General features: G+C 38.4%; 1 protein-coding gene across 1 annotated transcript; it reads right to left on the reverse strand.

Moving 5' to 3' along the window:
• Window positions 1–610: 610 nt before the first annotated feature.
• On the reverse strand, window positions 611–13722 carry zgc:174164 (uncharacterized protein LOC570656 homolog). Its single transcript, XM_041260875.1, has 22 exons — window positions 13553–13722; window positions 11675–11784; window positions 11254–11330; window positions 10784–10862; window positions 9841–9917; window positions 9240–9435; window positions 8894–8959; window positions 8701–8772; window positions 7745–7914; window positions 7357–7441; window positions 6794–6921; window positions 5846–6017; window positions 5441–5530; window positions 5019–5214; window positions 4616–4721; window positions 4335–4515; window positions 3891–3971; window positions 3484–3589; window positions 3100–3232; window positions 2694–2763; window positions 2356–2399; window positions 611–1564 (listed from the first exon to the last, which is right to left on the reverse strand). Exons 1-22 carry the CDS (start codon window positions 13617–13619, stop codon window positions 1447–1449), a joined length of 2424 nt encoding a protein of 807 aa, XP_041116809.1. The 5' UTR covers window positions 13620–13722; the 3' UTR covers window positions 611–1446.
• Window positions 13723–14785: the final 1063 nt, after the last annotated feature.

The raw sequence follows: 14785 nt of genomic DNA on the forward strand, positions 1-14785 counted from the left end.
AAACTAAATCTCTCCCCACTCTGCAAACTAGCAATAGCCAAAAGGTGGTGTGATATACTGTACATTATTGTAAAGAAATAATTGGGGAAATGTGTTTATTTGTTGAAGTATAACTTGGGTCCATATTTAAACATACTTATATACAGAGATTTACAATATAAAACAGTGCTCTCTAGGTATTTCATGATTTCGTTGATCCTACGTTGACAATAAATTGCACAAATACTATTTCACTGTTTTAAGTACCTTCACTAATCCCCAGTTTTTAATGTTAGACAGCAGAATAAACAGAGAGCAAATCAAATCTCATCCATCAAATAATAAACAGGTTTATCTTTAATAGGTCACTTTGACTTCAAGGTGTATTTAAGCAAAATGTACCTATGATGTTCATTTTCAGTTGCTCAAAATGTGAGACAACTAACCTAACCACATCCTCCTCACAGCCATAGTCTGATGACATTCCGTTGTACCTGTCCTCGCCTCAAGTCCTCCAGAAAATCTCCTTTCAGCTTGTAGATATTTATTACTTATTTATTAATTACATCATTGTATAATTAAAAAATGTTATATGCAAAAATCATAGCGTATGCAAAGTTCTTTCAGTTTTTTTATTTAGAGTAGACCAAGAAATAAAACAAAAAAAGAACACAATTTATGTACCAATAAGAAATCACTTATCCTTTGCCTAAAATCAATGTGAATTATTAACTACGATATTGCACTTTAATGATATTTTGCATTTTAATTGGTCAAATAATTATTCTCTTAGTAATAAGTAACATGATTAGTTAAATTCATGATTCATATATACATTAAAATATGTAACATTATTTATTTATGAAGCATTTGTCTTCCATGAGTCTGACAATTCTACCACTTAAACAAGAAAACTATTGTTCTAGGAAATATTATTTACCCATTTGTAGCATGCAATGACAATACAAACATCTATAACTTATTTAGTTGTGCCAGGCTTCAAAATAGTTGAGGTCAGTAAAATGTAAAACTTCCCTATACAATGCCAATTTTTTAATGTATTATTATTTTAGAGATTATATATCCTGTAAAATAATTCTATAGAAAAATGGATAATGCAAAAATAATTCCAGCTCTTATGAACCCCAGCAGTATCAGAAGCATGGCATGTAGCATTAATAAAACAGAAGTAAAATACATCTGAGATTCTGAGGGCATCTAAAAAAAACAAATCACATGCTGTAAAAGTGTAGTTACTCAATTTAACTGCACTTGAAACTACGAATAGTAACAGCAAATTGGTAATAAAGTGCAACTGAAATGCAGTCAGAATGCAGTTAAACTGCAGCTTCACTGCACTCTTCTGATCTCTCCACTGCAGTCATTCTGCTTGTCATTTGTGATATAACAGGTGCTACTGTCCCAAGCACAGCTCAGAATTGAAACCTTGAGCATGCTTAAACTAGTTTAAGCATGGATTGTAGAGAGTTTGGTGGGGGAAGGTCTTGGTGGTCTCACAGGCTTATTTGGTGGAGGTGGCGGGGAGCGATGGACTCTTCCGATATCCTGATTATAATATTGAGCACTGAAGAAAGAATGAAAGAACGTCAAAGTTAAAAGGCATGCTCTCTACGTGACTACCAGTGTGCCTGGTGACTGTAGCTCCTGCCACAAAATGCACGTTTGTATGCTGCAGCCAACCAGACACACATTTTCTTTTCTTTTTACTCATTCTTGTAACACTAACGGCTGGTTTCAGAGAGAGAGTAGCACTAATCTTGGATGTCCTAAACTAAACATTAGTGCTAAATGGGGTCTGTGAAACCAGCCATATATTTGGTTTTCCTTTTTTTTAAAACTTTTTACTAGAGCTAAAACTTGATGAATCCTGTCAATATTGTTGTAAATCAATAATCTTAGATATTGATTTATTTAAATTTTTGTGGACGTCAAAATTAAGAAAAACAAATCTGTTGAATTTTGTATTTCATTATTTTGTGATGCTGATTCCTGAAGATGCATGGACTGCTTCAACCCTGTTCCATGTTTTGTTTCTGTACCTACAACTAAACAGCTATACTGTAGATCTAAATGTTTTCAGAGTGGAGAAGTTTTTTTTTTTTTATTAAAAAAGTCAGTTAAGTGTCCCTTTCGATCTGAGTTTTACTTCAACCAAATCAGGTGCGATGCTGTGCTGTCAGTGGGAGCCTTTGTGACGTCCCTTATTCTAAAAAGTTTACAGTGTCCTAAATATCGCAGGATGTACAGATATACAATCCTAATGAATGTCAAAACTAATGAGATTTCACTTGTTCTATAATAACCAGTGACTCTATACACTTTCAAGTACAATATAAAACATGTTATTGCAGTTACCTTTGTGGAGGACCAATGACGACCGTTTCAATGATGGGGACAGGCTTTTAAAAACAAAGCAGAAAACAGTTGAGACATCAAATAAGTAGATGCTTGTTACACAAAAACAACAATGGAGTAGGATAATGCACATTTTACACTAAGTATACTATTACTAAGAATCTCTTCATATTTCATGCAAAGATTACAAAAAAACGATTTGATCATTCATATCAAGCTCTCCATTATTAGGGTCATTGGTGTTGATTGGGCTAATTTACCATTCCAAGTATGACTATATGGAGACTTTACAATTGAGCTATAGGGTTTTTGAATACATTACATGCTTATATATTTACCGGATTGTTTCGGGTATTATTTTGCCCAGGTCCATTCCTTTGTCCTCTATTTGCAGCTTCAGTGCGCTCCCTGTAAATGTTATATAGAACAATGTGTATCAACAGCACATGACAGCATTTTCTGAATTTCACATGTCCTTGATCATACACGTTTAAGGGGTCAGGCAAAATCTGACTCGATGTAACATTGTACCTGCTTGTGAACTCTAATTCCATGGCTTTCCCTTTTGATTTCATCCTGAACTGACATAGAAAATAGATCTCTTTGTTTCTGTGGTATTGCCTCTCCATTATTCCAATGAACTGAAGCTGGGACTTCTTGGGAGTGAGGAGTCCAAGGCTGAAACGCACACTAAGTCTTTTGTGCATCTGTCTGTTGTGGGTGCTTGTTGAGGGGTTAACTGACCTGTACTGGGCGCTCTTCGATTTCCGACATCTCCTGAATACCATTTCCCGCTTGACAACAATGAAGATGATCACAGCGACCACAGGGACCACCAGAAGGAAGAAGACGAGTAGCCCGTCTCGTAGAGAAGTATCTAAAAAAACAAGGATGAGAATCCTAGATGGCATGGCAGCTGATATGATAGTAATAATAATTGTAATAGTAATAATAAAAGCAGAGGTATTCCTAGACTCCATGCCAGGGATGCACAGAGTTCTCCACTTTTTTTTTTTTTTTTCTAAACACAGTGATGTAACTGAAGCTGTGCTTATTCGCTTTAGTGAGACACGGGAGCACAGTGCTTCTCTGAGGAGGGATATCCAGCCCTAGGCTCTGCTGCTGTACCTATGTGTGGGGGGCCGCTGTCAATACTCCCTCCGTAGCCCTTGCTGCTGCAGCTCGGGGGGGCCCAGCCTGCGTCACAGTGGCAATTGCCGTTGTTGTTGCAGATCTAGATAGAGATAGAATGGTAAGGGCAGGTTTTTCAAGATATATCTAGTACAGGACGCTCTAGTACAGCCATGGTAAACTATGGTAAATGCATAAAATAACTGTGGGAAAGCTAAAAAATTAGTATGCAGATTTACTGCGGTAAATGTTAATGAGGGAGAACTAGCAAGAAACATCAACAGCAAGGGTCCACTGTCTAGATACAGCACATACAGTATTCCACATTACATGAGCACTGGCAGACAGTGCTTTCTATGCGCTTTCTGAAAGCTGGTTTACTAGAAACATTTTGCTTCACTTACGCCATTCCCATTGCACTTGGTCTGTATGTCACAGTTAAATCCAAGGCCTGTGGCATTTGTGCACTGAAAGTTTATGCAGGCCTATGGAAACAATAGAAAGTATAGAAAACAGCCATTTGAATCTGATGATATGAGTTCTGGACAGTAAAGGGAATTGACTGGATTACATTTGTAGCTTCCACAGCAGGTGCACTCTTGAAACTCTGTGTGTTATTGCAGTATAAACCTCAAATTTGTTTACTTTAAAGGGCACTGACATTATTTACTATTTATGGTAAATTGTTCTGCACCAGCTAGGACCCTGCACAGACACTGAACAAACTGGACTGGGTCCTGTTCGGTACTGTAAGCTAAATCGAAGGGTTAATATGGGTTACAAATTAGCAGTAGGTGCCAGTTTTTGTTAAATCTCTAACTAATGTTTTTTTTGCGGGTCGCCATTACCTTCCCTTTATCACAGCCACTCCCCCGTTTCACATAGCCAGCGTCTGTGACGTCTGACCCCAAGTCGAAGTCAGCGTTCACACACGTAACGCCTCCGGTTTCCGTCAGCGTCACTGTCGCTCCAAAAGGGAGGTTGTTCGTGTCGACTCCGATACACTGCAATTTCCCGCACATAACGTTTCTGAGGAGTCAGAAAAGAAAGGAGAGCAAACGTACTCCACCAGGATAGGAAGCAACTAAAAAAAAAACACCCTTTGTTTTGTTTGTTCAGGGCTACTTACTCTCTTGTACACTTGATGTAGCTGGTATCTGAGGGTCCACAGTTCCCAAACCTGTCCCCCCTCATATTGGCGGTGATGAAACATGCATCAGGAGCCTTGCTTGCCGCTGAAAAAAATCCAGATTCACAATTAGGATGCAGTTCCTCGCAGACTTTTTCACTTTAGTTCCCAATCATTTGTTTAAAAACAGGTTCACATTTCATGAAGAGGCAGCATTTATTAATTTAACATGTCTCTATGGGAAATCCCAGTAACGAGCAGCACTGGTCTACCCAGGTAAAAACTGGTAGTTGGCTGGTTTTCAACTAGTTAAGCTAACCAAGCAGACAGTGAATTTACAATCCCTTTACTGTACAATTCGTATGCCAATTGATTTTATTTGCTGTGAACCTCACACACTTACTTTTACTAAAGAGCCTGCGACACTGAGAGTCAAAGCTCTGGCACAGGCCTTCAAAGCAGTAGGCAGTGTTGTTGGCACAGGGGTACCCGTTCATGATGAAGAAGTCGCCTGGACAGAAGCCTGAGTCCCCAGTGCAGTACTCGGGGAGGTCACAATAATCGCTGCTGACTCTGCATGGTGTTCCTGCCACTTTGATCTAGAAACAGAAACGGATCACCTGTCAAACCAGCTTAATATCACCCCTGTGAATGTCACCCTCTGCTTACTCTAACCTCACTGAAATGTCCCCGCCAGTGTACAGTATTATTCAGTGATTGCATAACATTCACAAGCAAGTAAGTTGCTGTTCTGCATTGAAATCTGACAGATAACATATGTTACAGATCTGATGCTCCAGTAGCTCAAACTTGTTTCTGATGTACATTGCAGTTGTCACAGCAGCTTCCGTCTGCGCAGGAGGATCCAGATGAGAACATGCATGTAGCCGGATTGCAGCATTTGTTGTTGCATTTCTGGGAAAAAAAAGGGATTGCAATGGGTGACAAAAGCACAACGAGCGTCACATTTGTATATTTTTTATTTATTGCTACTAAAGAGTAGATGGATGCCAATAAGACTCCTATTGCACAGAAATTTCACCCATTCCAGGTTTTAATACCAGCTTGATTAGCCATGGTGTACAGGTAACAAGCTCGGGTTTGTCACCTTAAATTCATAGTGAAATTCAGCAGTGGATGAAACCGCTATGCAATGGGAGTCTTGCTATTTCCATCCCTGGTAGACTGGTCAGACAATCTGTTTTAATACAGCTGTAAAAGGTTCAGTACCCCCGGGGGTCCGCAGTCGCACTGCTCTCCTTTGTCCACCACATTGTTTCCACAGGCAGGAAGGGTGAAGATTTTATCAGGGGTGGGGGGGTTCATGAGACAGCGCCCACCTCCTTCAAAAATCAGATTCTCAAAGTCATTTTCACTGCAGCTGCTAAAAGTGCCCCCCCCCCTGCAACGGGAAAAAGACAAGAACGTTTCTTGCTTAGTTTTCTAATTATTTTTATATAAAAGACGCGATAAAGGTGGCACTGAAAATAAACAGTATTAAAAAAACAACTGGAGTTAAACTGCTGTGAACACGCAGCAAACTGTACAAACACAACCGGATAGAACAAGAAACACATGTAGTCTATAAATGCAAACTGAGGCCATCATCGTTTGACTTACATTACATATGGCAGGCAAAGCCAATGGAAGAGCAGCTCCTGATCTCAGTCAAAACACCTTAATGTAACTGTGGCGAACATGCTTATTTTATTAGAAGTGTTTATTCAAGTTCAATTTAGGCACAAGCACATCTGAGCAATGTTATTGCTTAATGAAAATGTGTCTATGACCACTTTGTTTACTGAGAAGAATGAAAATAGCAGTGATTTGTTGAAATGTCTACTTTATGTGCTCTTTTTGCCTGAAATACACACAAGACAACATGTTCGTCTTCCATAAGGCATCCTTTGCTCTGTAGTTAATTCAGTAAAGTAACCCATTCACAACCTATTCTTACTTCCGGGATATTATTTTACTTTAATACAGCATTACATATAATGGCTTTGAACATGTTTTGCAAATGAATGAATATGCAAATAAACGAATTTTAGAGGGAAATTCCAACATTAAAATTCTCAGCATTAATTACAATGAGAACCTCGTTGACTGCAGCTGTAAGGACAGTAGAAAATACAAAAACGCAATGGAAGCTAAATGAACAAATGAAGTGTTGCTTACATTGCCTCGGCATACATGATACAAGCTGTTATGCAGGAACATCTGGTGTCATCATGGTTCATCCCCAAGTTGTGTCCGAGTTCATGAGCAACAATAGTCGAGAAGTACTGCAGATTGTTGCCATCAAACTGTAAAGATAAAAAAAATCAAACAAACAAACACACACACACACGTCAGGCTAGATTTGATACTCATCTGAGTGTGTCACACACTCAATATGATAACCTCCCTTATAGCAGACCTCCATTAATTAAATCCCTTTCATTACTACAAAACAGTGGATGTCAAGTGACAGTGAATGAACTCTTTGTATAAGGACTGCTTCATATAACTGACAAGATTGCTAGTCAGGCACAACTAGAGAAGACTTAATGGAAACACATCCAAGAAGTATGCCAGTTACACCCCCTTTGCAGGTCTTTAAATCAGAGCCATCAGTGTGCTATCACCATGACCAGCTGTTCTGTGCATGTACAAATGGAAGTGGGACTCAAGGCAGACACTGGGGTACAGAATGACAGCTGCATACGGTACATTAGTACAGAATGAAAACAGACACCCACCGTACTGATTCCACCACCAGTTTTGTTTGAACAAACTGAGCCAACAAAGGCCATCCCCAGGACTCCATCGTATGCACCCCGTCCACTGAAACAGACAACAGAGAGAGACAAGCGTGTGAGTTTTGCTAATTTATGTTGTTTGGTCTTTGTATGAAACACCGCATTTTCTCAGCCTACGTTTTGTGTTTACGCACTTGTTTATTTGTGCAATTGTGGATGTCAAGTACTGAGCGCTGCAGAAATGCGCACATTTACAATACTCCATAAATATAATATAAAGATAAAAATAAAAAAGACAATGTTTTTAGACACAACCGTCTTGGGTCAAAGCTGCGGCGTCTGGACCTCTTAATTGAACGTCCAGCATACTTTAACAAAGCGGACCCACATGATCAGGTGCCCAACGTCATGCCTCTTCCTCGGCAGGAGAACGGTCTCTCTCCACGAGACGAAGCGGCTCACAACCTGCCCTGCTGAGCCGTTCACATCGATGGGGTTGCTGTCCTTCCAGATCTCCAGCCCCGTCAGAATCACCTGGATATTGATCATTTTGTAGTACTGGAAATGGGAAGCAAAACCGATTTGCTAAGGCCTCGCCCTTATACAATAAGTTTCCTATAGTAAAAGCATACAGAAGTATAATAAAGCACAGTGAAAGCCTGGTAAAGCAGGAGGTAAGCATTATAAAGCAGAGAGGTACTGTATAGTAAAGCATTAAATAAATGCATAGTATAACCATGGGAATGGAATGGTAAAGGTGCAAAAATACAGTGCAAAGGGCACTGCTCTATAAACATGCTGTAACCTGGTGTAGATATTGGAATATCATTACAGCAGAACACTAATATTATTCCACTGTCTACACCTTGCTGGTGTGACATAATAAACTTGTTGTACAGAACCCCTACAGTGATACAGCACAATGTATTCACCTAGCTGTTGTGACATACTGCATAAACATTTATCTCATCTTGTATCGAACCCCCAGAAGAGTTACTTAACTGTAGGCCAACTGAACATTACTGTAGCCCTTTAAAGTAATCTGGAACCCCAAGTTTTATGAGAGCTCTTAAATATAACAGGCATATGCACACAGAGAACAGCACCAACTCTGAAACAATAGAAGATCCACACATCTATTGAAAAAGCACCCATGTGTGAGGGACTGTATTATTTCTGAAGTGCTATCAGTCTGAAAGTATAACTTTCCGTGCTTGTTCTACTGAGGGTCACTCTCACACAGCACTCCCTGTCACATTACTGAAGTGAATTTATACAAAATAACAGTTTTTTTTTTTTTGGGGGGGGGGTTCCCCCACAAGGGATCCAGAAGCCTTGACCCACCCCATTTAAAAGATTGGCCACCTCCACCGCTTCTTCTTTCACAGCTGTCTCATTGGACTTCTTTATAAGGTACTGGAAACAAAGAGGGTTACATAAGTTCACATTATGACTCATACTGAATTTTTTATTTTTTATTTTTTTTAAAGGTTGACATTATTAAAAAAAACAAAAAAAAAAAACAAACAACACTCACCCTCAGGTTGTCGACAACCAAAACCAACTCCACATAATGAGTCTGGGGCAGAGCATCACGCTTTTGCTGAAGATCAGAGTGACAGAGGCTGTTACAATCACTACTCAGGAAAGGGAGCCATGGAAGACCTGTAGAATGTCATAAAAGACATTGCCCCCTCCTCCCATTTCCAACAACTCCAACAACTCCAACAACCGCTAAACTGACAAATTTACTTGTTCTTTGTTTTGAAATCTGTTGTATACCAATGAATGCCATTTATCTTTAAAAAAAAAATGGAATGAAGGAATCCCGTAAGATAAGAAATGCCAGCAAAAGGAATGCTTTAATTCATAAGTAAATGTACCCTGAAGAGCCTTCTCATGGAGTCCACACTGTGCCGGTGGGACTCTGTGTTCTCTTCCTGCCAAATATCATTTGAGACTCCGCACACAAAGGGCTCGTTTTGAGCGTGCTCCAGCTGGTACAGAAGGTGCTCGTTCGTGGACGACTCCACCACAGGATCAATGCCATAGCTCTTCTCACCAATGAAAATGAGTCCCCTGCAAACACAAGTGGAAACAAATGGCTTTTTCATTCATTTGTGGTGCCGTGGCAGGCATCACGAGAGCACCCGCTTGTATCTCTGTTAACGCACACCTGACGGTGTCCATGTGGGATTATTTTTCCCGTACAAACACAATCGTTACTGCCGCAAAACAACTTGCGCTAACGATGAGTTGGAACGAAGAACATTGAGAATCTAGCACAGTGCGGTCCCGTCATTCTGATCACTATCACAAGATGTATTATTAGGACATTTTGTCATATAAATACATTTGGTTTTGGTCCCATGATGGCTGAGGACCATGACAAAGGTAGCTGGGAACTACTGTGTTGCTTGCTATTGAAAATGGGATGTTCAAACAACTTGAGAAATAATTCCATTGCCACAAGGTAAGACATACCTGAGACCAGAGCATGTACTGAGCATAACCAGCGAGTCTTCAACTTTCTCCACATGGCCGTGGTAGTAACAGTGATCCTACAAAGCAAAGTTTAACCCCACATGTTAACCCATGACGTACATCCGTACCTGCGTATGGTTAGGTAATAGTAGGAGGCAAGGTAGCAGTGTTACACAAAGCAATTTTTTAGTTCCTGTTAAATACCAAGACTTCATTGCTGAAGAATGTTCATAGGTTAAACATACCTCAGATGTCATGATTAACACATTTCCTAGTCTTTGTCTCATGTGGTTACCCAGTCCTACCTATCAGATTCCACTGTAAATTAATGACAGTCTTTGAGTACAAAACTTTGCCCCACCCTCCTGCCCAACGCCTACATTGAATTAAAGCAGATTTTCTGGTACTTTATTTCTTTCTGGTTTGTTTTTTGGCCTTGCTGCTGACCTGATGATTTTTTTTTTTTTAAACTTAAATATAAATTGATTTACTGTATATTGAAACCTGAATAGCATGTTTCAAATTTCTAAAACAATTCAATATTGGATAATGTAAAGAGATACTGTTTTGTTCAGTACGGATCCTTACACGACAAGTTGAATCTCTCTGCTGTTCACGTTCACTGAGACTCTAAATTATTTTATCCTGAGATCAAACAACATCGTAAAATCTATATAAACAAATGTCTTAAAATGGGCCACTGGCAGCACAGCGGCTGCAGTCAGACATAAAGCCGAATGATTGAAACTCAGAGCAGCACTTTGATTAAAATCCTGGACCTTAAAAAAAGAGATACCAAAACCCTTGGTGTATAATAGCTAAGGGCATGTATTGTGAACCTGGAGGCAACAGCCTCCCTCTCTAGTATAAAATCTGTGGCTGCATCGTGGATTTTATCCACACCAGCCCTGCACACCCAGTACTTATTGTTTAAATATCTTACCTCTGTTTTTGGGTAAGAAGTCAACAATTTGCCATTTTTGTCATATGAGTACTGCACAAAATCTTTAGCTAGAAAGTCTCTGTAATAAAAAAGAGCATATTTACCAGGGCATGCAGACAGGTAAACAAAATAAATGTGACATCTCAATATTTTTTTAGCTAAGAAACGATTCATTAGACTACTTCATTCCAGCTCTTGTGGACCCGATTAGGGGGTTGCTCAGCCTCTTGTGTCAATTCATTACTTTTATGTTGGAAAGCCCTTTAATTTGTCCAGGTACCACATTCCCAATGTTCTCACCATGTGAGGCACGAGTAACACAGCTCTTATTTTCCAGGCACTACAGAACATATTTTTTATTGATCATTAACCACAAATGAAGGAAGCGCCTCCTTAAAATGTGGTCCACTTGAGCTGGAATGGCTGTACACAGATAAACAAACACAAAAGCACATTTCTAAGACACATACTTGTTCTTGTTCAGGTGGAGAAAATAGTTCTTATCTTCAATCGTAACAGAATATGACAGTCTGTCCTCGTGAAAGTCCTGTAAGATTTCACATGGTCAGTTAAAAACAACAGGTTAATTCTTAAACATTATACAACACCTAAAGGTAAACAGAACATGTGGAAACACACAACATCAACAATATCAACTAAGGGTTAAGAACAATTTCATTAGCACATGGTTGTAAAGCAGATGTACAGTAAATTTAAAGAAAAAGAAGCGATTAAAATAGATATAACTGAAATTATTCAGCATTAACGATTATTAACTTTTAATTTTTTAACTATTTTAACTTTTTATACTAATACAGCTAGAGATTTTAAACCCTGAAAGATTAGAAAATACAGCTTCATTTCCGTCCTTTATAGGTATGTTGTCCAAACCTGTCTGGAGTCCTGAAAGTGGTCAGCCTGCCGCCTCTCCCTTCTTTCCACGATCTGAGGAATGACAACGCTGTAGCTAGATAGCCTCGCTGTCTGTTCAGCAAACGTAGCTGAAAACATGCAGAGAAGAGACATACTTACTTAGCCCTGGTGTTGAGTCCAAAGCAGCTAAACTAGACCATGATCCCAATATCTGTTCTTGTTATGATTTCCATGAAAAGGTGACTACTGAGAAGATTGCTTATGCTAATCAGAGGTAGAAAATTGGATTTTAAAAGCTTTGACCACCATAAACTGAACACAGACTAACAAGCACAAACAAACAAAAAAGAATCATGAAGAAGCCCTTAAAGATCTTGGGTTGAATCAATGCTCTTTCACATACACATACACACCCAGAAAACACTGGTGCTGATTTTACACTGATTGAAAAAAAATACAATGTGTAAACCATAGCAGAATTACCATACAGGATCTATAACAGAGAGCTACATTAGCAGGGTAGTGTGCAGAGGGCACGAGGAACCCACATGCAGGTTAAGCAAGTCAGAAACTCATAAAGAAATACAATGACATTGTTCTTATTCTAGTGGAAACTTGTAATTTCACATGATTCGGGTAGCTTAGCAAACAGCGCTGCATCAATCCTGCTTTGGAATAGGCGTGTTTAACTGCTGGTGATGTGGATCTGACTGTTTTTTTTTTTTTTTGAGGTGGTGTTTATATATACTATTTAGAAAGACATTGTTTACGCTACGCACTGCTTCAATCAATTAAAACAAAAAAACTCAAATCAACTTTTTTGTGTACCAACATTACCTTTTTCTGTTTGATTTTGCACATTTTGGTACACGGCAGTTTTCCTTTATATATATATACACACACACACACACACACACACACACACTGTATATATGGCATGTTTTAATTCAGTTATTGGCACAAAACGTTTGAAACAACACTGAAGTTAACACTGAAGCGGGTATTACTAGAAACGGGAACAGAAACTGACAGCAATACACCGGTTCCATTAAGCTTGATTAAATAAAACTATTGTCAAAATGAAGTTTGAAAAATGGCTGTTCGGTTATTGACAAGCAAGTAACAAGGATAATTAAAACGCTTCATGCAAAACGTACATGTGACTTAACTGTAATAATAACAATAATGTAATTGTGAACGGAAATATCTTTTGATATTCATGTTGTGCTGTTACCCAATCAGGAAGAGTTGAGGAATATTACCACAAGCATTCTGGCTGACCGGATTAGAGTAATCAAGTATAGTACATGTCCTGGAAATATACAGTAAAGGGAATACTACCTCTAGCTGTACCATTTCATGAACATGATGCACCTGTAGTCCTCGACATCAGACTGGTGGCCCGGGGTGTTTAGTGGCGATGGGAAAGTAATGAAGTCGAAGCACCTTTTAAATCATGTATCTTAGTAAGTGACACACTACTAAAACATCTTGCCATGTAAAATTATTTGTAAACAAAACTATTGTTATCTAGAAGTGCACTTGGAATAATTGCCCAGATGTGTGTAATATTTACAGTAAAAAAAAAAAAAAAAAAAAAAAAAAAAAAAAAAAAAAGTTTTAGTAACAATTGAGATATAACTTGTTATAAACTGTATTTAGAAACTTTTAGAACAGAACACACGTTTTCTTTTAATAATGAAATCCATATATTAATACGTTTGTTTGTGTTTTTGGTTTGTTTTTTACTGAACGTGTTTGTAGTTTTCTCCGGCTCTGATGCACCGTTCCCGCAAGCAAATCCAAATGATCGAAATACTGTGCTATTGTCTAATGCAAATGTACCCTTCGCACAAAAGGTATCTTAGATACACGCTGAATGTCTGATGAACTCACCTGCTGTTGCGGGCCCATTGAAAAAACAAACTGATAAAGTTAATAAAAAAAGCTTTTGTTCCAACATAATTATCAATCCGACCGAATTGTTTGTCGTTCCATTGAGCCTTGCTGTTCAGGTGAAGAGTAGGTCGAGCCGAGGACTGCGCGATCTCTTCCTGGTAGGAATCTGGTTTTGTAATTGGACAGGTAGAACTTGTCTTTTGGGTATGTGTCATCACATACCATGCACAACCGACCAGAGATACCAGCCTATGCTCAGGGTAAACAGAGGAGTACTCGACACAATGAAACTATAAACTGGTTACACCTGTTTTTTTTTTTTTTTTGTTTTGTTTTGTTTTTTTTGTTGTTGTTGTTTTTTCTCCCCCCACAAAAGTATCCAATGCTGTAACTGGTTCAAAGAGTATGTAGTTTATTTTAACTTTTTTTTTTTTTTACTGCCCGTTAACATTTTTTTGCACATTTTTACAGATGTTCTTAACTGCAGTTTATGTTTTAGTCTTTGTTAATGTGCTTGGACTATGTGCAGACGTTGCTTTTCAGTTCTAGACACCCGGCAGTGTCTATATATTAGTTTTACAGTCCTCTTCAACTCTTATGATATTTCATTTGATTCTAAGTGGTTCTTAATGCAAAGACGTTGTCTTCTTCTTGTGATTTGATTTGAGTCCAGGAGCAGTGAGTGAGTTGTAGTTGCCCGATTCTCTAGTATACAAACACAAGATAGATCAGCAAATAGTTTTTTAGGTGCAAGCGCCATGGACAAAGTGAATCGTGTTTCATTTCCTATTTCTATTAGCAATCTCTTTCTTGTGATAACTCTTACAATTACAACACAGCTTGAAAAAATTATCACCCAGAACATAAATATTATGCCCATAAGTAAAACAAATAAACACCCACACAACTATTAATCTGTGAAGACAGATTAATAAAAAATAAAGCATTGTTTACTTTGATTTTCAGAGATGATGCTGCACAATACAGAAGTGTCTTAACCTTTCACTCTTGATATACAAATAAAGTTAAATTAAACAGATATGTCAGATATAACACGGATCTGTGTATTTTTATTAAAACTTAGCAATACAGCACACTATTTAAACATGCCTTTGTCAAAGTAATGTGACACAAATAGGACCACATCAAATTGACCGTATTGTAAATCATTTTAAAATAGTTTGTCACAAAAGTAGTTTAAGTCCATTAAATTTTTACAAGTAAAGCTAA

The sequence above is a fragment of the Polyodon spathula genome, chromosome 10, assembly GCF_017654505.1.
Source record: "Polyodon spathula isolate WHYD16114869_AA chromosome 10, ASM1765450v1, whole genome shotgun sequence".
Lineage (NCBI taxonomy): Eukaryota > Metazoa > Chordata > Actinopteri > Acipenseriformes > Polyodontidae > Polyodon > Polyodon spathula.

Coding starts and splice junctions, on each gene's coding strand:
- zgc:174164 (XM_041260875.1), bottom strand. CDS start 13,619: ATGTTGGAACAAAAGCTTTTTTTATTAACTTTATCAGTTTGTTTTTTC. Junction 11,785..13,552: donor CAATGGGCCCGCAACAGCAG/GTGAGTTCATCA, acceptor GCATGTTTTCAG/CTACGTTTGCTGAACAGACA. Junction 2,400..2,693: donor ATAATACCCGAAACAATCCG/GTAAATATATAA, acceptor TGTTTTTAAAAG/CCTGTCCCCATCATTGAAAC.